The 24,669-nt window shown below is 45.7% G+C and overlaps 1 protein-coding gene across 2 annotated transcripts in view; it reads right to left on the reverse strand.

Moving 5' to 3' along the window:
• FOXP4 (forkhead box P4) overlaps nt 1–24,669 on the reverse strand; it is a 102,130-nt gene that overhangs the window by 61,206 nt on the left and 16,255 nt on the right. For both annotated transcript variants that reach the window (XM_069108334.1, XM_069108333.1), the window contains exon 2: nt 14,132–14,384. In XM_069108334.1, the coding sequence (XP_068964435.1) occupies nt 14,132–14,368 (237 nt within the window). In that variant the 5' untranslated portion in view covers nt 14,369–14,384. The remainder of the gene's footprint in view (nt 1–14,131; nt 14,385–24,669) is intronic.

Here is a 24,669-nt window from a genome sequence, read left to right on the forward strand (position 1 = left end):
GGATGAAGGGAAGGAGCTGGGGGGATGGGGGGGGAACCATAAAATCCCGTAAGTGATTCTACACCTTTTTCCCTTAGAAAAAAAGCTTTTTGGAAAAGGCTGTAAATTATTTTTACACCAACCTCGTAAAAATGACATCGGCACATTCCCGAATTAGAACTATTAAGATAAAAACCAGAAACACACACGCGCACACACATTCCACAGAATACTGTGGTACACACACATAGGGAGACAGACACATATATAAGCACACACACAAACAGATAAAACACACAAGCATGCACTAGCCATATTGGAATGAATTTTCCCCAGAAACAGAAGAGGCTGGGAGAAGGTGGGGTGGGGGTGGGGGAAATTCTAGTTTGGGGAAAATCCCTTTTCCAGTTCTCTGTTTCTGGATCAGCTCCAAATCTATGATCTTATGATCTCTGAATTAATAAATGACCTACTTGGCAATCAAAACGTATAAAAGAGAAACTCAATCTTCTGAAAGCCCCTTTCAGACCTCCCTTTTCCTCCTTAAGTTCCCTCTCCCCTCCCACCAATAGGCCAACAGATCCTTTTCTTTTCTCCCAAAAATATGTCTTGCTTAAGCTATAGTGTTTTCCCATTTTCCCCTACATCTAAAGAGAGGGAGAATTAGAAGGGGCCCTTACTAGCTCTGTGTCTGCTGCCCTCCTGAGGAGGGAATGTGGGTGGGCTTTCTGAGATACTTCCAAGGACTGGAGTGGAAGACCTAGTGAGTCTTGGCTACACTGAAAGAGGGAAATGAAGCCTTGAGAAATTACACTTATTTTTGGAAAAATTCAATAAGTCTGACTCTTCCCTTAGGAAGTGGGTTCCCAGGAGAGAACTCAGTCACTTCATTTTGTCTGAGTTCACTGTCCTTACTTTTGTCTCTGGAGGATCCCTGGAATCCCACTTCAACCCCACCAGGTAGACCTGGGGTAAAGAAGCAGCATTACAGAGAACCTCCTAACAACTCATAGGGAACAGAGATGCTGCCTGCATGTGAGCTGTCCCCAGAGATGTCAAGATCCTTGGACAGAGGGAAAAGCCCATTCTCTGCTGACCCCTGTTCCCTAGAACACCTGTTGGGGGCTCCTGGAGGGGAAGGGGCAGACACTTTGGAAGAGCAGAAGAGATCCTTAACTAACCAAGGTGCTGTACCCTAATCCAAGGGCAGCCTCTATCAACATGGCTGACTCTGGAGTCACTGGAACATGGTATAAGGGAAAGGGGGTTGACTTTAGAGTAAGAGATTCTTTGTTCCTATCTCACCCCTGATACTCCCCGAGTGAACCTACACAAGTCACTTTACCTCTATAGACCTCAGTTTCCTCATCTATAAAAGGATTGAAAGAGATGGATTCCAAGGTCCCTTCCAGCTCCAATGGCCCATGATCTTCTTGAAAGAGTTGGGTGGGTTGGTCAGAGAAATCTGATAAATTACAGATAGATCCTCAGCTCCCCAAAATAGAATGTAGTGTACAATCTCCCTCCCCTCCTCCCCTTTTTTCCTTTGGGACCTCTGCCCTATTTTGTCTCATCATGAAGGTGTGGGGTTGGAAGTAGGTTCAAGGTGGAGAGAAGGGAAGGGGAGGGGTAAAAGGAGAGAATGATATTTCCAAAATGGAGCAAAAGACAGGTCAGAGCTTTTCCAGGCAGCCATCCTAGACAGATCTCTCCTTATTGGCCATGAAATCAAAGCTCCCAGTACCTTCTCTTCCTATTTCCTCACCTCTCTATATATAATTCAGCTGCCTCTGGCTGGAAATGTTCCCTTTTTGTTGATCAAATGAGATAACATTTGTAAAAACTGCATAGCACAGTGCCTGGCACATAGTAAGCTCTATATAAATGCTTATATCCTCCCCACCCACCCCCCTTTCCTGGTTGAGAACTGTAGTTCCAAAAGGGGTACCTGCCTAAGTAAATAACCAATATGGGGTGAGAGGAGGGAAGAAGAGAAAGTAAGCTTCTCAGACACACAAAATCACACAGACTTTCATCCCTTTCTTCTCTCTTGCATTCCCTTCAACCTTCAGCACTAAGTTTTTTCATTCTCTACCACCACCATTATCCACCCTTTCCTAGAAACAAAGGGAGAGACCATGGCAAAGAGAGGGGTGTGGGCAGCCCCTCGGTGTTGGGACCTTGGGTTGGGTTACAAGGGTTCCACTTGTGTTCAAATTCTCCAAGAACTCTACTTTCCAAACCTCATTCTCACTTTTACCCCTAAGTACCTCCCAGGCTTTGTAGAGGGTGGGCTGAAATTCAGGGAGGAAAAGGGGTAAGTAGCCCCAAGCCTCCTCTGTCCCATGGAATCAAGGGAGACCTCTCCAGCCTTTCAAAGCATGCTTCGGTTCTCCAAGGCTATAGTGGTCAGGGAGAGTGCAGAGGAATGTGGGGTGTAGGCTAGAGACCGAGGAAGTGACCCTGGGGAACACAGGCATGGAAAGTGAGGGAAGGGATGCTATGTTAGCACTGTTCGGAGAAGAAAGAAGAACCTTTGAAGAATGCCTAAAACTAACGGGGGAACAAGAGTGAAAACTCACTAAGGAGAGGGCTTTTGGGGTCAGCCCCTACTGCTGAGGTTTCTGTCAACTTAATTCAAGAATGAGCATGTGGGCTAGGTGCCGGGGAGCTCCCAGTTCCCCAGAGCTTAGAAGACTCTATGGCATGATACTGAATGACCCCTGGGGTCTCGTCCAACTCTTCAGATTCTGACATCAGAGGACGATGCTAAGCTTTCTGTGAGGTCAGAGAAGGCGGCTGCCCGCTAAGGCAGGGGGACCATCCCAGATTCAGAGCCGCCAGGGACCTCAGAGTCCAACCTTCTCACTTTACAGATGGAGAAACCAAGGCCTCGGAGATGCCAGAGGCCACAAGCCCAGCCACCCTTCCTCCCTCCATTTTACAGACCAGGAAACTGAGGCCCAGGAAGGGTAAGTGACTTGATCAAAAACGGCTTGGGGAGACCTTGGAAATCGTGAAGCCTAACCCTTCTCTCCATTTTACAGATGAGGAAACTGAGGCTCGGAGAGGGTGTCTTTATCAGGAAAGAGTTCAGGGAGGAGGCTCTAAAGGAGGGGCAGGAATATTTAACGCCCCCATCCCCAGGCAGGCACAGCAGAAAGTCTAGGAACATCCTACGTCCTCCTTCCCCACTCCCACCCCAGCTCCACTTTCCTTTTCTCCTCCCCCCGACTCCTTTCCTCGACCCCTCCCCCAGTTCCGAGGCAGGGAGAGTTAAAAGCTCATTAATGTGCACGGACCCCAGGCCCCTTTGAATCTCGTCACAGGATGTGATCGGGCAGGAGCTGGCCCCTGTTGCCACAGCAACTTCGGTGGGAGTTCCCAGACGCTAGGCAACCCTCCCATGACCCTACCTGACCTTTCACCCCGAGTGACCCTGGGGACAATGGGAGTGCACGCTAGAGGGGCCCGGGACGCTTTTCAGCCCGGCCGCCAGCCGGCTCGGCCCGCCCCCCTACCCCGGGCAGGCTCCTCCCCCTCCACGGGCTCCTTTGCTCCTCAGCCCCCTCTAAGCCCCGCATCCTCCCCCTCCCCCCCTCCTGGGGGTAGTGGGGCTGCTGGCCCCTCCCCCTTCCCAGCGTCTCAGAGCTGGCCCAGGCTGCCTGGCCGGATCCCCTCACCCTATCAGGACGCTGGGGAGTCCCTAAGTGTAGGCTAAGATATGGTCCCTGCCTCCATGGAGCGTATAGTCTGGTACAGGCACGGTACAGGACATGGGAAAGGGTGTTGAGAGAGAAGAAGCAGAACAAAGGCTATGGCGACATTCGAGAGAGGAGGACATTACTAACATGAGGTGATCAGGAGGGCATCTTGGAGAATGAGGCATTTGGGAAGGGGGCTATAGGCGAGGACCTTGCCCTCCTCCCCTCTCCCTGGTCAAAGTTTCCTCTTTGGTACAGTAAAGGCGTGGTGTTGGCACTGACAAGACACAAGTTTGAATTCTGCTTCAGACACTGTGTTACCTTGGGCAAGTCACTTATCTTTCTTCAGCCTCAGTTTCTTCATCTGAAAAAACGGGGCTCATAATAGCCCCAATTTCACAGGGTTGTGGTGAAGATCAAATGAGATGTAAATCAAATAAGATGATATATGTAAAACTCTGCAAACCTTAAAAAACTACAGACATTTTAGCCATTATTGGTCTGTAACTCAAGAGCCCTGACTACCAAACGAAGCTTACCAAAGGAAGCCTGGGTCCTTCCTTTCAGTATATTCTAGAGCACTCAGAACCCCAGAAAGAGTTGCCTTCGAGGACTAAAGTGGCTCTCCCTACCAAGGTTATCTTCAGTATGTAAAGAGCCTAAAACAAATCCCTGGTGGGATGCCCTGCTCTCCTTAGAATACATAGCAGGAGAGCAAACATGTTAATAATACAGGTACAATCAGGGTAAGTTAAACAGCCATGGCAGCCAAGGGGAACGGGTTGAGATAGAACCAGAACTAGTAGTTGGGTAGGCAGCCATCAAGGGCACAAAATGCAAGGATGGAGGGTAGGTGAGGAGGGGAGGTCGTTTTGAATATTTATTTTTAATAAAAGCACACTTTTAAAGACTAGAATGTCCCACCTTTGATGGTACTGGGGTCTTTTATGTTGTAAAATATTAACCATCTAGATCTACAGTGAATAGTAGGAGAGAAGGGCACCTGTGTGTTCACACCCTTGTACCATCTTCAAGCCTTACTTACCCTGGGCCTTGACAAATGTCCCAGTTCTGATGGATTGTGTTGAATGGCATATCTTTTTTTTTTTTTAAAGCATTTTAAACTCTTCACAAACTACTTCCCTTCCTTCCTTGCTTCCTTTCTTCCTACCTTTTTTTTTTCTTTCAATCAAAGGTAAGTGATCAGGGTCATACAGCTAAGTGTCTGAGGCCAAATTTGAACTCAGGTCCTTCTGACTGCATCACCTAGCTGCACCCCTCCTTACCTTTCCATGCAGATTACATGCAATGTATGTCATGAATACAAACTAATGTCCCTCATGCCTGGAATGCCCTCCCTCTTCACCTCTGCCTCTTCAAACTGATAATCTCTTTAAGCCTCCATTTCAAGAGCCACCTTTTCCCAGAGGTTTTTTCTTCAGTTGTTAGTACCCACCTCCCTCAATACCTATCACTTTATAAAATTTAATTTGCATATACCCTCTATTTCCTATTCTGTGAACAGGTTGTAACCCCCAGTAGAATGTAAGCTCCCTGAAGACAAGGACTACCTGCTTTTTGTATGTGTACTCCCAGAGCCTAGACCAGTGTGTGGTACATGGTAATGAATTAATAAAGTATTGTGGATGATTGATTGAGCACATGTTATCCCAGCTGTCTGCTTTCCTAAGTTCTTTCCAGAGCCAACAACTGGAACTATGGTTCTGTCTGCCCCCTGAGCCTGTTAGTCCCATTAACACTTGCTTAATGAGGGAAAAGGGAGATTTTCAGTGAGGGGATGGGCCTGGAAGAGGTGGAAAATATAATGACACCTTCGTCTCCCCCTTTACTGAGGCCAACAGGCAGGATCGAGGGTAAGGGAAGGCTTATCAGTTGTTCTCAGAGAGGGAGGGAGAGGGAGGCCGTGGAAAGAGGTGGCTAGATGAAGCAGCCCAAGCCTCTTCCCTGAAGTCCCAGACTTTTCCTTTCACGGTCCTGGTCTGGCCTTTTCAGGCTTCTACCCCTCCACTGCCTCACTCTATTTGAACAAGCTTACCAACTGCATGATAACAGGCTCCTGTCTTGTTCCAAGGTGAAGCAGGCTCCCTCTCTAGCACTGTTTCAGCCTAAACTATTCACCAGCCTGATTTCTGACTCTCTGTTTATCTCTTTCCTTCTGTCAACTCATTGCTATTGCAGGTCTTCTCTCCTCCCTCCCTACCCTATCCCACACCATCCAGACTTTAGACATCTCCTGTTGCAGTCACTCTCCTGAGCTCCATTTCTACATTTCCAGCTGCCTCCTGGATCTCTCCTCTAGGAAAGATGTTCCTCTGGCACTTACAAACTTCATATGTCCAAGATGGCCATGGCATCTTCCTCCAGTAAATCTGTTTCTGTTTAGGGTACTACCCTCTTTCCAGACTCCAAGGCAAGATGCCTCAGCATCTTTTTGGCTCTTCCCCTTCTTTAATCCCCTCGATCCAGTTAACAAGCCTGGTTGATTCTACCTCTATTGTATCTCTAGTATCTATCCCCTCCTCTCTACTTACACCTCCCACCATTCAGGACTTCACACTTCTTGTCTGGATTATTGTAATAGCTTCTTAATTAGTCTCCCTGACTCCAATCTTTTTTCTTTTCCATCCAATCCATCCTTTGACTTAGGCTGTCCAAGTAATCTTCCTAAGGCCTCCTGTACCTAACTGGCTAGGTCATGCCTCTAACCCAAAAACCTTTACTGGATGCCTATTAGCTTGTAATATAAAGACAGTTTTCTTAGCCTGGCATATAAGGCCCTCCAAAATTGGTTAATGAATAAGTATTAAGTTCCTATTATGGGCCAGGCATTGTGCTAGGTGTTGGGGCTACACAGACAAAAATGAAACAGGCTTTGCCTCAAAGAACTCACATTCTAAAGGGGAAAAAATATGCACATAAATAAGAATATGAAAATATATAAAAATAACTATAAGGTGATTAATACCTTGGGAAAGGGGAGAAGACACTGGCTCCTTGGGGGAAGGGCTTCGTGTTGCAGGTGTCACTTAAGCTGAATTTTGAAAGAAAGGATTCTAAAAGGTAAAGGTGAGGAGGGTTATATTCTAGGCCTGGGGAGCAGCCAGTGCCAAGGTAAGGGGACAGTGCCCCATGGGAGGAACAGCAACAAAGCCAGCTTGGCTGTATGTAGTAACATAGTATTCGAGAAGGGGAATGATGTGTCACACACTGGAAAGGTAGGCTGAGGTTGGGTTGTGAAGGGCTTTAAAGGCTAAACAGGGGAACTTATATTTGATCCTAGAGATCCTGGACAATAAGGAACCCCAGGAATTTTTGAGTAGGGGGAGTGATATGGTCAGATCTGTGGTTTAGAAAAATCACTTTGGGGTCAGCCAGGTAGCACAGTGAGTAAGATCACCAGCTCCAGAGTCAGGATAACCTGGGATCGAATCCGGGCTCAGATACTTAGCACCACACCCAGAAATAACTGGCTGTGTAACCTTGAGCAAGTTACTTAACCCCAATTGCTTTAAAAAAAAAATCACTTTGGTAGTTGAGTGGAGGAGGGATCAGAGAGGAGAAAGTTTTGAGGGAGGGAGATCAATTAGGAGGCTACTGTAATAGTCTAGGGGACACCTGATGAGGACTGAAATCAGGAGGGTGGTTGTATGAGTAGAGAGCAGGGGACAGAGGCAAGAGGTACTATGCAAGTAGCAAGGGCACAATTTGGCAACCAACTGTACGTGTAGGTCAAGGGAGGGTAAGGGGTTAAAAGGTAACACCAAGATTGGGAACTTGAATAACTGGTGGGATGGTGCCCTCAAGTACAGAATGAGAAGGTGGAGAGTGGGTAGGGTTTTAGGGGGAAGAGACCATGAGTTCTATTTGGATACCCTACATTGGAGCCAGGCAGGATGGTTGGCCAATTGCAGGTCTGGTCCTGTACCCTCTGGCCTCTTGGCACACGGGCAGGCAGGTCTCCATGGCTGGATGCTTCTTACTCCTCATCTCTGCTTTTTGGAATGCCTTTCCTTCAAGGCCACTCCTTCATAAAGCCTTCTCCAATCTCCCTTCCCTTTCTGTCCTCTTAAAATCAGTATCTTCCTCTTTCAATTTTCCTACAGCTCTTTATCTAGATCCTTCCTTTGTCCTTATCATACTTGATCTTGAAACTTATTTGAGTATATGTTGGAATCCCTTCATTAGATTATAAATTTCCTGAAGGTAAGGATTATATTCTTTTCATCTTTGGGTCTCCCAATAGTACCTTGACATAAACAAATCTTCATTGACTTGAATTAATTAGAATAAGAGAGAAAGCAAGAGAGGAACAGAAAGACTTTAAGAGGTAATAAGAGATTGTGAAATCAAGAACAGAAGGGAAGGAACATGAATAGAGGGGCAATCAAACCTGTCCAGTTGGTAAAAATTATTTTAAAATTATATTTTAAAATATATAAAAAATTTTAAATTATTTTTTAAATTATTTTTTAAAAGAGTTTACACTAATATACTTTTGATGGAACTATGAGTTGGTCCAACCATTTTGATAAAATGATTTGGTATGATGGGAAAAAAAATCACTAATCTGTTCATTTTCTTTGACCCATCTATCTGACTACTGGGCATATATGCCTAAAAGATTAATGACAAAAAGAAAGGTCCCATATGATAAACAATATTCGTAGCAGTGCCCTTTGTGATATTAAAAAAAAATCTGCAAACAAAATCAGTGATTATCTATTGGTAGAATTTTCAAAAAATATAATATACAAATATTTTAGAAAATCATTGCTTTATCAAAAAGCTATAAATAAGAGTAATTCAGAGAATTTTGGAATTTAAAGTAGAACCCAGAGAACAATATACACAATGACTACAATAATGTAAATAAAAAGAATATTAAAAGGTAACTGAACCCACATTAATCACAGTGAAGGATCTTGGTTCTGGAAACAGGATTAAACACATATCTGGCCTCTCAGCAGAGAGGTGGGGGACTATGGAGGTGGAAGACCAAATAAGCTGTTAAATGTGGCTACTCTGTCCATTGATTTTGTTCAGCTGTTTTTCTTTTTTACAAGGAAGGGTTCAATGTATGTGTACTCATATATATGTATTTGGGGAAGATTATATAAAAATTATTATGCTGTATGAAAATGAATTAATAAAAAATAGGGGGAAAGATAGAGCCTAGAAGAAGGTCTACTCACCCTTCACTCAGACTCTTAATTAAGAGTCTGTTCCAGATGGTCATTTCCTATCATTTGGGGATGGGGGGAGGGGTAGGATGGGGGGGGTATTAGGGGAAATGGGAGCTAAATTTCCTTGCTTCTTTCCTTCCACAATCATTTAATGAACACCTACTAAGTGTATTACATTGTACTTTCCTCCTCCTTTTTCCTAATGGAGATTCAGACTTAGAGATGCAGTTCAAAGAGTATTGGATTATGAGTCTAGAGACTGTCAGGATCTAAGGCTTAGCTTTGATACTAATTAGCAGTAAACCTATGGGTAAGTCTCTTAACATCTCCAGGCCTTGGTTTCTTCATCTATAAAATGGAAATAATAATACCTATCTGAAAGGATCAAATGAGATCATGTATGTGAAAGCTTCAGTTCTATAGAGACATAATGTATTTATTTATTTAAGGAAAGGCCTAATACAGAGGCCTCTAAGGACTTCCTCATAGATGCTGGAGCATGGGAAGGGGTAGTGGAGGAGGGAGAAAGGAGTGGGAGAAAGAAGAAGGAGCCCTGTCCCTGGGGCAGCTACCAGGATTTTTTTCCCACACTCCCCTCTGCTTGGCCAATTCCCATGGCAATGAGCTGAAGGGGTTATATGGGTCCCAGAGAGTTCAGGACCTAAGGCTCCCCAAGTAGCCCTAATAAAAAGCAGTGAGAGAGGAGTGATGGAATCTATATTCCAACCTTCTCCTCCCCTCCCCACCCCCATTCCACTCCCTTCCCCGCCCTCCCCTCCCCCCCACCACTGGGCTGTGGTTAGCTGGGGCCCCACCCAGTGCATCACATTTGGGAAACAGAAGGATTGCCTAGGGCATTGGGCCATTTAAAAATCCAAAGAAAAACAAAAACAGGAATAAACAGAACACATAAACATGGGTTGTGTATACATAGCTGTCTTGAAGTGGAAAACTGAAAACTTCACTAGAAAACGAGGCACCATGTGGTGGAGAGGTAAGAACACTAGGTCTCAGTCAAAAGAATTGGGTTCAAGTTTTAACCCTATGGCTGATCTCATTCAGGCCTCTTCTCCTCCCTGAGCCTCAGTTTCCCAGGCTAAGTGAAGGACTTGGACTCTATGTTCTCTAAAGACCCTTCCACAGCTCTAAACTCTACAACACAGCTCACAATTCTTATCTTTTCAGTCTTGTCCTACTGTTGGTGACCCCATTTGGGGTTCTTGGCAAAGATACTGGAAACTAAAAGATCATTTCACATATAACATCTCATTCATCACCACCCCCAACAGCTTCATGTGGTAGGTTGTAGGATTTTACAAATCAGGAAACTGAGGCTCAGAAATGGAAAGTCAGCTACCCAAGTTGACATTGGGTGAGATGGCAGGAATGTCACCTAAACCCAGTTCATCTATCTGCCTGGGCAGCCACCACGGCTCCTTCCACCACCCCAGACAGCTTCTAAATGCCCGAGTAATTCAGGCCCTGCATGGCTACGATTGTGGGGAATTTTGAGAAGACAGAGTTAAATTATCTAGATAATTGTGTCCACACTTTACTCTATCAGTGTTCCTCAAAGCAAGAGGTACTTTTTCAAATACTAAATAAATGTTTTAAAATAAGACTTTGCCCTAGGTGATAATTTCCCCTTGCATTCAATATTCCTGGCACAGTTCACACTCTTAGAAGGAGGGAAAGAGGGAACATAGTGTAGGAACCATTGCCAGAAGGGGTATATAACCACGTAAAAATGGGTGTGGATTGGGGGACTTTTTTTTGGAGGAGTACTTTGTTTTTTGTTTTGTTTTGATATAAAGTTTGTCTATCCAGGGGTGGGGTAGGGAACATTTGCAACTTTCATTCCGGGGAAAACCAGCTGAGTTTCTGCTTCCTGCTCCCCAGGAGAAAAGTGGTTCTGATTGCAGGGTTCCCAACCTTCTCTTACTGGGATTTTTAAGCATTGTTAGGGACACTCTGAGACACTAATAGATCCTATACCCCCTTAGAATGGCAGAGAGGGGCTTAGAAACATCTCTTGTTCTGTTCCAAGCAGTAGGGAATAGGAAATTATTTTTTCAGTCCTCAAACCCTTCCAGCATAAAATGGTACTAGGAAAGGTAACAATTTCTTTCCGAGAAGTTGTAGGTTCATCTGACACTCACTCCAGTGGTACAAGAAGACTTTAGGCTGGTTACTTCACCAGTCAGTGCCTCAGTTTCCTTCTCTGAAGAATGGGGGAAGTAGGAGAGGCTAGCCTAGAATCTAGATGCTTGAAGAAGCCTTAGTTATCTACTGACCTCCCCCCCTTCTATATTCTTTGTTATAACTTTGTACATTCTGAGAGCCCTGCATTCTGTGTTTTAATGTACCATGTTCTAAGGTCTTTTCCCCAGGTAATCCCATTCTAAGATGGTTGCTACCTGTTTCTCAAAAGAAACGTGAGATGCACAAATTTAGAGAATCCATCCCAAAGCCCTACCTGTGGGAGCAAATTCCGAGCTCATATTGGTCTGATCAGTTCCAGTCAGACACACTGAAACTTGACTCTAGCATAGTGATGTCATTTTGGTCCTCTTGGAGAATGAAGGATGACAACCAATCATCTACCTGTATGACCATGGACGAGTCACTAACCTCCATGTACCTCAGTTTCCTCATCTGTAAAATGAAGCAAACTAACCTACAAGGTTCTTTCCAGCTCAAAGCCTATAATCTGATGATTTTTATTCCATCCAGCTGATATTCCCTGTTCTATGTTCTAATATTTGATAATCTAAGACAGGAGGCATCATGGTACAATGTTAAGGGTTCTTGGAATCAATCAGAGGTCTTGGGTTCAAACCCACCTCTGATCCTTACTACATGTATGACATTGGGTAAGTCACTGCACCACAGTTTCCTCATCTGTAAAATGAGGGGATTGGTTTGGATGGTCTCTAATGTCCTTCTAAATCTAAGATCCTAGGAAGATGCCTTCCTGGCTCTGACTTTCTCTATCTAATACTTTATGTTCCAAGGTCCATACCAGGTCAGAGAGTCAGGAGAGGTGGTTCCAATGCTTATTCTTGTATCTAAGATTAGCCCAGTGACTTTAGGCAGTTTACTTTCTCTTTCTTGGCCTCAGTTTTCTTATCTGTAAATTGAGAGGTTGTTGGTAGATTAAATCACTTTTAAAATCTCTTGCAACTCAAATTTGAAGATTCTAGGAGCCTATGGTTTTCTCTCAGGGTCCTTCAGGATCAAGGCAATGTGATCTATCATGGGCAGGATTGGTGTCCTGGGTTGAGGTGGGCTGGGGGTGGGGGTGGGGGTGGCAGTAGCTATAGAGTTAATGGGGAGGGGACAAACTGGGGCCTCAGCTGGGACCTTGAAAGGCAGGGGTGTGCCTCCCTTTTCACATCTTTGTATTTCCACATTCACCTTGAAGCCATCAGGGCTAACAGGGGCAGCTTCAGATGTGAGAAGCAAAAACAAATAAATGAAGGAGAATCTCAGGCCAAGGGCTGGCCCAGCCGGTTTTCCCCAAACAAGTAAATCGTGATTCTCCCTCTTTTCCCCAACCCATGAGACCTGGGGCCCCTGCCTTGTCATTATACCTGCAGCTGAGCTCACTGGCAGTGTCAGTGACTCTTAACTGTCTTGTAGATGCAGCTCTGACCTTAATTATTTACAGGAAATAGGGTGTGTGTATAGGGAGGGGGGGGAGGCAGGCATAATTGGGAGGGGGAATAGGTTATGAAAGTAGGGGTGGTATTCAAAGAGAGAGGAGCCCCCCAGAGGATTCCGATGAATTTGAACTGTCAAAAACGAGGTACTCAGAAAGTAAGAAAGTATTGTGGCATAGTAGACAGAGAGCTGACCTCAGAATTAGAAAGACCTTGGAAGTCTTTCCCAACTCCTCTCAATTCTAGTTGCCTTCCCTCTGTTGCTTACTTCTCATTTATCCTATATATAACTTGTTTGCACATTGTTGTTTGCATGCTGTCTCTCCCTTAGACTATAAGCTCCTTGAGGGCAGGGACTATCTTTTGCCTTTTTATATCCACAGTGCTTATCACAGTGGCTCACAGTAGATGCTTACTGACTGACTTACTGACACATAGTGGCTGGAAAAGTCACTTAACCCCTGAGTTTTCTAGACAACTCTGAGACAATAAGTTAGGTGCCCATAGGACAGGTGCCCATCTTTATTGGTAGAGAAAATTTCCTCTATTGAAGAGTCCCTTCCATGGATGAAATGAAAGGTCTAGACATCACCTCTGCCCCACCCTCACATGAGGGGAACATACTGGATCTCTGATGTCACTTAACTCTAAATCCTTTACCTTCCATTACCCTACCCCAAACCTTTGACCTAAATCTGCAGCCAGAGGCCTCTTCCAGGCTACAAGGACCACACCATCTTTGGATGCCTGGCCTTCCTGAAACCCTGAGGGGGCAAAATACCGTAGGTGTGGTACTGGCCAGGGAGATTTAGGATCATCGATCATAAGGTCATAAATTTACGGCTGGAAGGGACCTTAGATGCCAAAACATTCCTTCAGTTTTACAGACAAGAAAACTGTGACCCAGAGAGTAGAGAAGAGATTCATCCAAGGTAATAGATAGTAAGTGGTAGAGCCAGGATTCGAACCCAAGTGTCTTTCCACGATACCTTGCTGGGAAGATCAAAGTAGGCAAATCCCTACCCAGCCAGCCTCAATCACAGAATACCCAGGAAATGAGCCACACGGTCCTTAAACCACCTATCCACGTACACGATAAAAGTGCACAGACTCTGGTCCTTCCAGTTCCCTGATGAGGGCACAGTAACTCTCCAGTCTATTCAGGCTCTGTCCAAGCCCCACCCCCTAGAGTTTCCTCCCAAAGGGAGCCTCCTTGAAGTTAGACTTAACCCATCCCCCTGGGCCCCATCTCCTCTGTCAGTTCCCAGCCACCTAGGAGACTAAATGGTAGCCAATGCCTGGTAGGGGCGCTAGAAGACTGGACCTTTTCGAGATCTGGGAAATGAGGCCGGAGGGATGGAAGAAAGGCAGTTTGTCACTGGGTAGAAGCTCCCTCCTCATTAAGCCAGGGGTGGGAGTAAGGCCCAGTTCTCCTCCTTCTTTCCCCTCCCCCCAGCCTGAGGGATCAGAGGAGACAGACAGATGGAGCAGAAACGGGAGGGGGGGCGGGAAAATGAATGAGAGGGTGGGGGTGGGGGGGAACGAGCTGGGTGGGGGAAGGGGAGTCGGAGACAGCTCCTACCTGTTGCTGCTGAAAGTGCAAGAGCTCCACAGGGCTCATCTCGCCGTTGCTCTCCCCGCTGGCTCCTCCATCCCTCCCTGCTCCTCCTCCTCCTCCTCCTCCTCCTCCTGCTCCTGTCACAGTTCCTGCGGCTCCAGCGCCACCACCGCCACCATCGCTCTGGCTGGAGAGACTGCTGACTCCGTTCTGACCGGATGGGGCCGACCTGATTGTCTCCGAGGCAGATTCCACCATCATGTCGCTCTAGCGGGACCTGGAGGAGGGGATGGGGACGGGGATGGGGAGGGGGGGTAGGGAAGAGAGGAGGGGCTGAGACTCGGGAGCTGGACCGGCAGGGCTAGCTCCCGATCCCACGGCAGTTTTCTGTCCCCGATACCCACATGCCCCAACTAGAGTCTGCTTCTCAGGCACCACCCCCACCCTGTCAATCCCCCTCCCCCAAATTCTGCAGGCAGATATCCCCTCGTAACCTCCTCCCTCTTGGCCTGAAGCCCCCCCAACCCCCAAGCCCATGCCAAAGAAGAAGTGGGGGGGGGGGGAGGAATGAAAGGAGAGTCATCCCCAGAGTGAAGCTGGTATTAGGTGAATCTTCCATTGGGCTTGTGGAGACCCCAGTACTGGAAGGGCTGAGCAGGGAGAAGGCAGAGGAGTGATGGCATTACTCTCCTAATCCTTGTTAAAAACCTATTAACTTCTATGTGCTCCAGTTCTTAGGATAAGGCCTTTAGGAGTTTAGAAGAGCTGTATTCCAGGCCTGCCCTGCCTAGTCCCCAACTGATTCTCCTCAAAAATTTACAGAAGGAAGTTCAAAGTGTGTGGGGATGGGGGGGAGGGATGAGGTAAAGAGTGATAGGGAGAAATTAACTTGACTCCCTCCACCCCTGGAAATTAACAGGGGGGAGGGCAAGTTAGAAACCAAAGATAGGATTAAGGCCCAGACTAGATTTTAGAGACTGACCAATCCAGTCCAATAAACATTAACTGCCCACTATGTGTCAGGCATTGTGCTAAATAATGAACAATTAATAATAATAAAAAGAATCAGAACCTTCCTTCTCTTCCCCCTCCCCATTTTATTTTACAGGTGAAGAAACTGAGGTCCCTCAGGGGTTAATCATGCATATAACTAGTCATACAACTAGTTAGTAGCATAGCTGTAATTTTAATCTAGGTCCCCTGACTCCAAAATTCAGGGTTCTTTCCATTCTATCAGGCTGCCTCTATACATCTAGAAGAGAAATGCCCCACTACCCTTCCAATTTATACCAGTTGATAGAACTGTTCCCTACTTCTCCAAAACTGTTACCACCCTCACCCCTAAGTCAATCCCACTTTTCTTTTGGGAAGAAGGCCAGATACATCTCTCCCCAGGGTCTCTGATTTAGAACCTAGGATACCCAGAATAGATGGCTGTTCTTCCAATCTTGTTTCATGATGGCTTCATAGAAAATCAGGGAATGAACAGTTGGAAAAGAGTCAAATATTGAGAGGACACATCGACAACTCAAGCCTCTGCCAAAGCAGTGGTCTCAGGATTTTTCCCTCTTCTCTGAAAGGAGAAATTCCCAGCCTTTCTTTTGGTTGACCTAGAATTGCAAGGTTTGGTTGTTTGTCTTTGTAGATGACCTTTGTTGAGATGTGAGAGGACTGGAGAGACCTTCAGGTCAAATTCTATTCTTTTGGAAGCAAAAGCCCTGAGTCTGAATCCTGTGATTCTAATTTACTAATGTGTAATCTTGGGTGTCATTTGCCCTTCTCTAGGCCTCAGTCTTTCCATCTGTATACTGGGGAGGTTGGAATGGATTCCTAACATTCCTCCCATCTCTAAATCTATAATCCTATGATTCTAGTATTATGTTTCAACTCAACAAACATGCATTAGACCCCTACTGTGTGCAAAATATAGTAGTAGGTACTTGGAGGTGGTGGCAGGGAGATATAAAGATTATAAGATGTGACCTCACTCCTTACCCCTTATTCAAGGCCGGCTTAATTTCCTTGTATCTCAATGGTTAAATTCAAGGGTTGGAATAGATGAGTTCCAAGGTCCAAGGTCTTCTACTTGCTGTAGGCCAAACTCAGCATTCCATCTCCTGCCTTTATTGCTTTCTTTCTAAAATTTCTAAAATAATATTTTACTCTCCCTAATTATATGTAAAGACAATTTTAAGCATTCACTTTTTTTTTTTTACAATTGGGGTTAAGTAACTTGCCCAAGGTTACACAGCCAGTTTTTCTGTGTGGTTGTTAAGTATCTGAGGCCAGAACCCGATCCCCGGTCCTCCTGACTCTGGGCCAGCGCTCTTACTCACTGCACCACCTAACCACCCCTTAAGCATTCACTTTTACAAGATTTTGATTTCCAGGGTTTTTTTCCTCTCTCCTTCCCCCTCCTCCCCTCTTCCTAAATTTGATATAGATTCATACCTCCCCCCCATGTCTAGAATATCCTCCCTCCTCACCTCCATTTCTTAGAAGCCCTAGTTTCATTCAAAGGTCAGTTCATGTGCCACTTCCTAATTGAATTTCTTGATCCCATTATTTATTTATTCTCTTTTCCTCCTCAAGTAAATTTGTGTATATGAATATGTTTACACATTGTATCCTACCAGTACAATGCAAATTCCTTGAAGGCAGAGACTAATTTTCATTTTTCTTTGGATCTCTAAAATCTAGCCTTGTACCTAGCCCATAGTAGGTGCTTTGTGAATGCTTTTTAAAGGTTAGATTGGATTGCTCCTGCAATATTAGGGGGACTGAAATGTAGTGGAAAGCACGCTGGATTTGAGATCAAGGGACCTGGAATTAAGTTCTAGTTTTGTTCCTAACTAGCTACACGACTTTAGGTAAGTCATTTACTCTGCCTGTACCTCAGTTGAGTCATCTGTAAAGGAAGGGGGTCGGACTACATGATCTTTAAAGTCTGTCCCATCTCCAAATCCTATGATCCTGAACATATCCAGATAACTGTATATTTTGTTTGTTTGTTTGTTTTGCTTTTGGGGGGCAATTGGAGTTAGGTGACTTGCCCAAAGTCACACGGCTAGTAAGTATGTTAAGCACCTGAGGCCAGATTTGAACTAATAAGTCCTCCTGAATCCAGGGCCAGCACAATATTCACTGTGCCACCTAGCCTCTCCTAACCGTATAATTTGTAAGTGTACTTGTTCAGTAGTTTCACTCTTCGTAAGCCCATTCAGGGTTTTCTTAGCAAACATACCAAAGTGGTTTGCCATTTTCTTCTCCAGTTTATTTTACAGATGAGAAAACTGAGACAAAAAGGATTAAGTGATTTGCCCAGGGTCACACAGCTCATAAGTGTCTGAGGTCTGATTTGAACTCAGGAGGATGAGTCTTCCTGACTCCAGGCCCCCTCGGTGTCCCACAAAACTGCAAAGTTTGAGTTATAGTAGGAAAGGTCATTAAGGAAAGGTACTGGGTCACAAAAGAAGGAAGGTACATGATCTAGTTTGGATGAAGGAAGAATATGGAAGAATAAGGAAGTGTGGCACCAAATCGTAGGAGGCCTTGAAAGCCAGGTTAAGGAGTGTGAGCTTTATTTGGTTGGTAAGAGGGAGCTAATGAAGAGGAAATGGCCAGATCTATGCATAAGGATTTATGTCTCTGTGTGTGTGTGTCCATGTGCTTGTTGCTTCTATGTTTGTGAATTTCCCTGTGGGTTCATGCTCACATTGTGCTATAACCCAGACCAGCCTCCTGTCACCCCAGGGGGAGGGGGGGCTGTGGCTGTGTGACTGGGGGCTGCAGCAGGGGCAGGGGCCTGGCCCTGGTAGGGGTGATGGTTTGGAAGAGATTGAGCACTCTGGTCTCCAGCCTTAATGGTGGTGTCAGCCTGAGGGCAAGCAGCTGAGGTGTGATTGATGGGACTTCTGTGGCCTTCCTCCACAGGCTCAGCTCACACCATGAGAGCTGACCCCCACCTCTGGCCACCACCAGCCAGACTGCAGGGCCTTCCACTCCTTCCCAGACTCAGGACCAGGCCAGATGAAAATGGGATTGGGGAGTGAAGAAGGAAAAGGAGGGGGCCAATTCACAGGCCTCCATCTTCTTGGCTGGTGCTGACACTCAAACCTATGGTGGGGTTCAGGGACCAGTGGGTAGAATCTGACAGATATGGAAGGAGGATCCAACAGTTGCCCTCCTAGGAAGGAAGAGGACACCCTACTTTAGATACACATGCATTTACACACGCACACACAAGCACTACTGAGTCACTAATCAAACAGTGGGTAATACAAGTTTGGAGAAAGCCACAGGGAAAGAGGAAGAGAGAAGAAAGCCTAGAGATCCCTTTATTTTCTGCCCCCCTTTTTTTGAAGGGGGTGCAGAAGACAACCAGTGAACAACATAATTGCTGCAATGTGGCGTGTAATAATAGCTATTCAAGGGCCGATCATTCATATTAAACAGGGTGAAGCAAGCCTCTCATTTGCATGCTTGAGATTATATGCATTTGAAAAGTCATTTCCGCAGGGTGTATGAATGACATTAATTCCCATGTGGAGTTCTCTGTTCCCTCCTGGAGCCCTTGCACTAGCAGACACACACCCGCACACCTCCTCACACAGTCACTCACTTCCACCCACATACCCCCACATTCACTCCCCCCACCCCATCCACATTCTGTACTCTAACACACACCCTTACACTCACACAACCAGACTCCACACCCCCTGCCTTCCTCCCCTCCATGTGTTGCAATGAGGCTGGTATGTTGGGTAAGCTGTGAGGGAGCAGGTTTAGATGTAACTGGGTTCAGCCAGCAAGAAGGGCGGGGAGGTTAGGGTGGGCAGGGAGCAGAGGCTGTTTGTCTTCACCCAGCCCCATGGCCCCAAGAGTCAGTCACCAACAAGGGAGAATAGAAAGAAGAAAAGAGAATAGAAAGGGAAAAAAAGAGGAAAGAAAGGGAGAAAAAAATGACAGAGAAAAGGAAGGTGAAAGAGAGGAGCAAGTAGGGAGAAGGGAAATAAAATGTGAAGTTAAAGGAAGCCCCTAAAAAAAAAAATCTCCTCACAGGAGGACTAAGATGAGGGGGGTCAAGTCCAAATCCTGAGTTCCTTGGTGAAAGACCTAGGGCCCAGATCAGTGGGCAGCAGTCATGGGGGGCCAATTGGACACATGTGCTTTCTTTCCCCCTCAGCTCAGTTCTTTTCTCCACAATCTTACTCACAGGTCTTAAGTCCAGAACTAATGGACCTAAAGGAGTATCTCCCCCATTCTACCTAAATACCTAAATCAGTACTCTAAATATTTCCTTTACGTTGGCTTGTACTTCCAATTTGTCTCCCTCCCTCCCACTTCTTCCCTTCCCCTCTCGCATTTATTTATTCAATCAACAAATATGTATTAAGGGCCTACTCTATGCAAAGCACTATTCTAGGCTCTGGAGAAATGGCAAAGTTTAGTGAAAACAGTCTCACCCTCAGGAAGCTTGCAGCTTGGTTAAGCAGTGACACAAACACTAAAATATATAATATTTCATTCATCCTTTCACTCAGCAAATATCTATTGGGAGCCAACTGAACATGTAAGCAATGCACTCAGCCGGTTTCCTGGGCTCCAATTTCCTAATGTGTTTGTTAGGAAGATAGCAAGGTACGAGGGAGAGACAGCGAGTATTGGAGCCTGTTAGACTTGGGATAAGCAAGTTTCACCTCTGACATATTGGTTGTGTGACCTGGGTCCTCTTCACTTAACCTCTTGAGGGTGCTGACCTGCACTGGTAGATAGTGCTCTCATGGGAGAGGGGGAGGGGGAGCATAAGCCGAAGAAATCGTTGAGTCCCTAGCCTTTTATGACTTCTGCTCCCAACCCCTCGGCATCTCCCCTCTGAGGAAAGGGGAGCAGGAGGTTTGCCCCACTCCATCCCTTCCTCTGATCCCAAGTGTTACTCCCTCAGGGGGAGCAATCAGTCCCTTGCAGCTCTGAGCCCTGGAAGCCGCTGGGGCTCCTACGGCAGTAGCCTGCCAGAGAGCTTAGAGAAAGCTAGCCAGAGCTAGAGCCACCTTCTCCAGCTCCCCGGGCTCGGGAGGTTCCCGGGGCTACAACTTCCGCTCGCAGGGTTGGCCTCGAAATAAAGAACTGCCGAGTGCCGAACTTAAAACCTGGCCTAGCTCCGTAGCCACCCGAACTCCTCTTCTGCAAAGCTAGAATCGGCATCGAGGATGTCAGAAAGAAGACACAAGCTCGTTGGGGCAGGAGCCCGGACCACGCCAGGCGCTTTGGGAGGAGAGGGTGCTGGGGGTGGGGGTGGGGGCGCGGGAGGAGACACAGAAACCTTTTGTGTCTTTTAGCGGGACCATATGGCAGCGGGAGTATTAATTACCGTTGCTTTTTAATTAACAATCGCTTAATCTGAGCGGTAACATTTGCCACGACACCCTGTGACTCGCCGCAAACCCGCGCCGCCCGCCCTGCTAACTCATCAATTAATTTTTATTGACGTTTTCTTCCCCAAACAGGCACAATACCAGGGTTTTCCAATTAACACCTCCGCGATCTCTAATTAGTGCAATTAACAGACTGATGGATGCCCAGAGTTTCCCTCTGAGAGAGCGGAGCAGCCCCTGCGGGCTCCCCCAGGCGCGCGCTCCGCTAAGCGCACACATGCACACAAACCGGCCCAGCTGGAGGGCCTGGGTGCGTGTTCCCGCGTGTCTGTGCACACAGTTGGAGATGGATTTTGAAAGTGCACATGCGCCCCAATAGGTGTTGCACCTTGTATACTTACACGAACTCACTTTTTGGCCCCTTAACGCCGAAGTACATTTTGGCCAGGATGAACCGGTGAAAAGAGCCCCGGATTTGGCGTCACAAGACCGGGGTTTAAAAAATTAATTTTATTTCTTGCTAGCATGGAGTTGAACAAGCGCAGGAGTTCTTAAAACCCTTTTTGTGCAGTGCACCTTTCTGGCAGTCTAATGAAGCCTAGGGACCCCTTCTCAGAATACTATTTTTAAATGTATAAAATAAAATTCGTAGAACTACAAAGGAAAGCAATTGCATTGTAGGACAATGTGTACACAAATACATACACACACACACAGAATTCACAGACCCCAGGTTAAGAATCCTTTGGCTAGGGAACCTCTTATCTCTAAATTCTAGGAACCTGAATCTATAAGGGTTGTAGAAATACATAATATAAAAACCTCCTTGGGTGAGCTTGCTCTGTCTAGTTTGAAAACAAAACTTGACCCTAAGGACTTAGGGGCAGCTTTTCACCAAGAGTATCCAAACAGAGGCATAGAACAGACGTTCCCTCTGTGTATAGACAATCTACAGTAATATATACCCGTATCATGGCTTGGAGGTGACCTTAGGTTTCTGAAGGCAATGATAGTAGAGCACTGATTTGGAGAGACCCTACCTAGCTGGAAAGCCAAGCCAAGCCCAGCTATCAAGTGTGTGCTGTCTCCTAAGGATTATCCTATCTAACTTCGAAGAGGGTCATCACTACAACGTTAGCTACATTTGGCCAGATAAACTCATGAAATCATGTTAGGCAGGGAGGGTAGTGACCTGCAATTGTGGAAGGCCAGCAGCCAATCATGAAACCACAGCTAATGTGAAATCTATAATGCAGTTTTCTTTTTGGTCTGGACCATTATTTCACCTGTCTAGAGGAGATCCCAGTAAGAAAACTCCCTCTACCAACTCAGTAATTCTTCAATTTATTGTCTTGGAGAATTGTCCATGCCCTGATAGATTGAGACTTAGTCAAGGTCACACCCACTATGTGCCAGGGGCTGGATTTGAACCTTGGTCTCCTTGACTGAGGTTTGTTTCTTTAGACATTTCACCATGCTGCCTCTCCATATTTTATCTATTTTCCAGGAAAAGAAGAAACTAGAGCTAGGTGGAATCCTAGGCAGACCTTTCTTTGCACACAGACACCAATCTCAGGCAGTGTGTTTTAGTGGCATAGGTACTTGACTGGCATTTGGCAGACTTGGGTTCTAGTCCTGATTTGCTGTGTGACCTTAGGCAAATCATTTCATTCCTCTAAGTTCACATTTCATCAAGGGAAAAAGGACGGTGGGACTAGATAGATCAACATTTCCCAAATTAATTTTGGCTTAATGTTGAGTTCAGAATATATCACAATTCCCAAGGAATCCATAAATGATGATCCAGGATTCTAGAGGGATAAAATATTCTTTGAAATAATGGAAGAAGGGGGAAATTTGGGAAAAAAATTGAAATTAAATCTATTTTCACAGCCAAAAAAAATTGGCTCATGTATTTAGTGTTTCCAATACATGGAAACAGAGGGATCAGAGAGAAATGTGGAAGCAAAAAATAAAATTAAGTCTGGTTTCATAGCAAAATATTGTCTCATGTATTTAGTGTTTCCAATCCATGCATAATGCCACATTTAATCATTTGGGTTGGGATTTCATTAGTAAAAGGGAACTCCCCAATGAGAAAATTTCCTCTAGCAATGCAACTTGTCACCTGCTCTGAAACTTCCAGTCTTAGAGAGTTTCCCAGAGTACTAAGAAATAAAGTGACTTGACCAGGGTCACACACTCACTATATGTCAATGATACAAGTTGAGTCCAAGTGTTTCTGGCTTTGAGATTGATCAACTATTTGGTGCTGCCTTTCATATTTAATATTTTACAAGAGAGACCCAGGTCTTGGGGAATACAATCAGTAAATACAGAATCATCCCTCTAAGGTTCCAGGTAGCTTTAACAGTCCTGGAGACCAGGTCCAGGCTCATTCAAAGAGAGATGACACTCTGCCCATCTGAGTGGCTATCTCTCCCTCTCTAACCATCCATTGGAGTTTGACCTAGTAACATGACATTAGAGAATTACATTCCTTGACCTTTCCCCTCCAAAGGCATCACAGTTACCCAAACCAAAGGCAGCTCAAAGCTACTGGTTAGAGTACTGGACCTGGTGTCAGGAAGGCAGGGTTCAAACTCTGACTCTGTGTGACTATAGGCATTACATTTAATTTCTCTGAGTCCCAGTGTCTATACCTTTGCCATATATCCACAGTACCCACTTTACACGGCTACTGGGAGGCTCAGATGAGAAAATAAATCTAACGCACTTTCCTTAAAGGATTCCTCTGGGGTTAGGGCCTCTTGTGATGGGGCTAGAGCACATATCACTTTATATCTGTTTACAAACTACACCTCTACTCCAAGTCCCACCCCCAGGTAAATAATGGAACCAGGAGAAACTAAAGCAATAGCCAGGAATATGAAAACACACAGTACTCTAACACAGTCCATGCCACATTGTAACTGCTTAATAAATGCTTTTCGATGAAATGAAAGTTTACAAAGAGCTCTTAGGATAATAAATCTAGAGCTGGCCTCAGAAGTCATCTCCCCATTCTCTTTGTTTTATAGATGGGGAAAATGAGGCCCTGGGAGTGACTTGCCCAAGGTCACTCTGGTAGTAAGTGGCAGAGTCTGGATTTGAATTCAGGTCCTATGCCCCCAATTTCAACACTTTTCACTGTATCATGTATTGAGGAACCTTCTTCTCACAACCCTATGAGGTAGGTACTAGTCCATTTTGTAAATAAGGAAAATGAAGAGATAAGTGACTTGCCTAAAGTTGTATTGCTAGTAGATGCCAAAACCACAGGCTAGGAGATACTGAGCCAATGTCTCCTGACCGACCTCCCAACAAGGACCCTTTCTTCAGGGTTAAACATACAATACTTCAACCAGTATAACTCAACAGACACCTGAGGGAGGAGACAGGGGAACGAATTCCCCTGAGAACTAGCTGCCCCTACAACCCTGCTCTGGTTCAGATACACGAGGGCCCTGAAGGAATTTTCTTTTGCACAATTTTTCCCCTTCTTCTTTTCATCCCCAGCACCTAGTCTTTGGTGCTTTGGAAACTAGCCGTTATCTAGTGACCATTCAATACAGAAGGGACTAAGCTTCAGGGCTTCAGAAGAAGAAGGCTGGGCCAAGGTCTTTGGAGGCAGCTGAGAATGGCATCAGGGATGGGGGGGGGGGTGTCTTAGATTTCGGGATCCAATTAAGAGCAACTCTTATGCCTTCACATACCACCTTGTAAAACCCAGGGAAACAAGAAGATAAATCAAACAAGGGAGTCAGATTAAGTATGTGGGGGAACGAAGAAGAAAGACCCGTAGCTCTTTTCAGGCTCCCAAATTAAGAAAATCCATACTCCCCTCCCCATATATGTTTACACTCTTTCCAACTTGGCAGCAGTTTCCCCAAAAAAGGAATATGACTTGTACTCCCACTGCATGAGGCCCTGGTGCCCCCTGAGATTCAACCTGACAGTCCCTGGGGCCTCAAATCCCAGAGACAGGCACGCTAAGAAATCTTCCCCATCTGCTTTGCTCCTCTCTGTTTTCCCACTGGAGAAGCAAAAGCAAGTGACTGTGTTAGTGGGAATGAAAGCTGCTTTGCCTCTGTCCATGCTTGTTTGATTGTCACTCTGAGCCTTCCCCTTGTCCCTTTCATAATGCACTCAACACCGGAGACCCTTACTTCTCCTTGGGGACCAGTC

The sequence above is a fragment of the Petaurus breviceps genome, unplaced genomic scaffold (assembly GCF_028583685.1).
Source record: "Petaurus breviceps papuanus isolate PSGF00001 unplaced genomic scaffold, PetGlider_PUasm1.0 90352, whole genome shotgun sequence".
Taxonomy (NCBI): domain Eukaryota; kingdom Metazoa; phylum Chordata; class Mammalia; order Diprotodontia; family Petauridae; genus Petaurus; species Petaurus breviceps.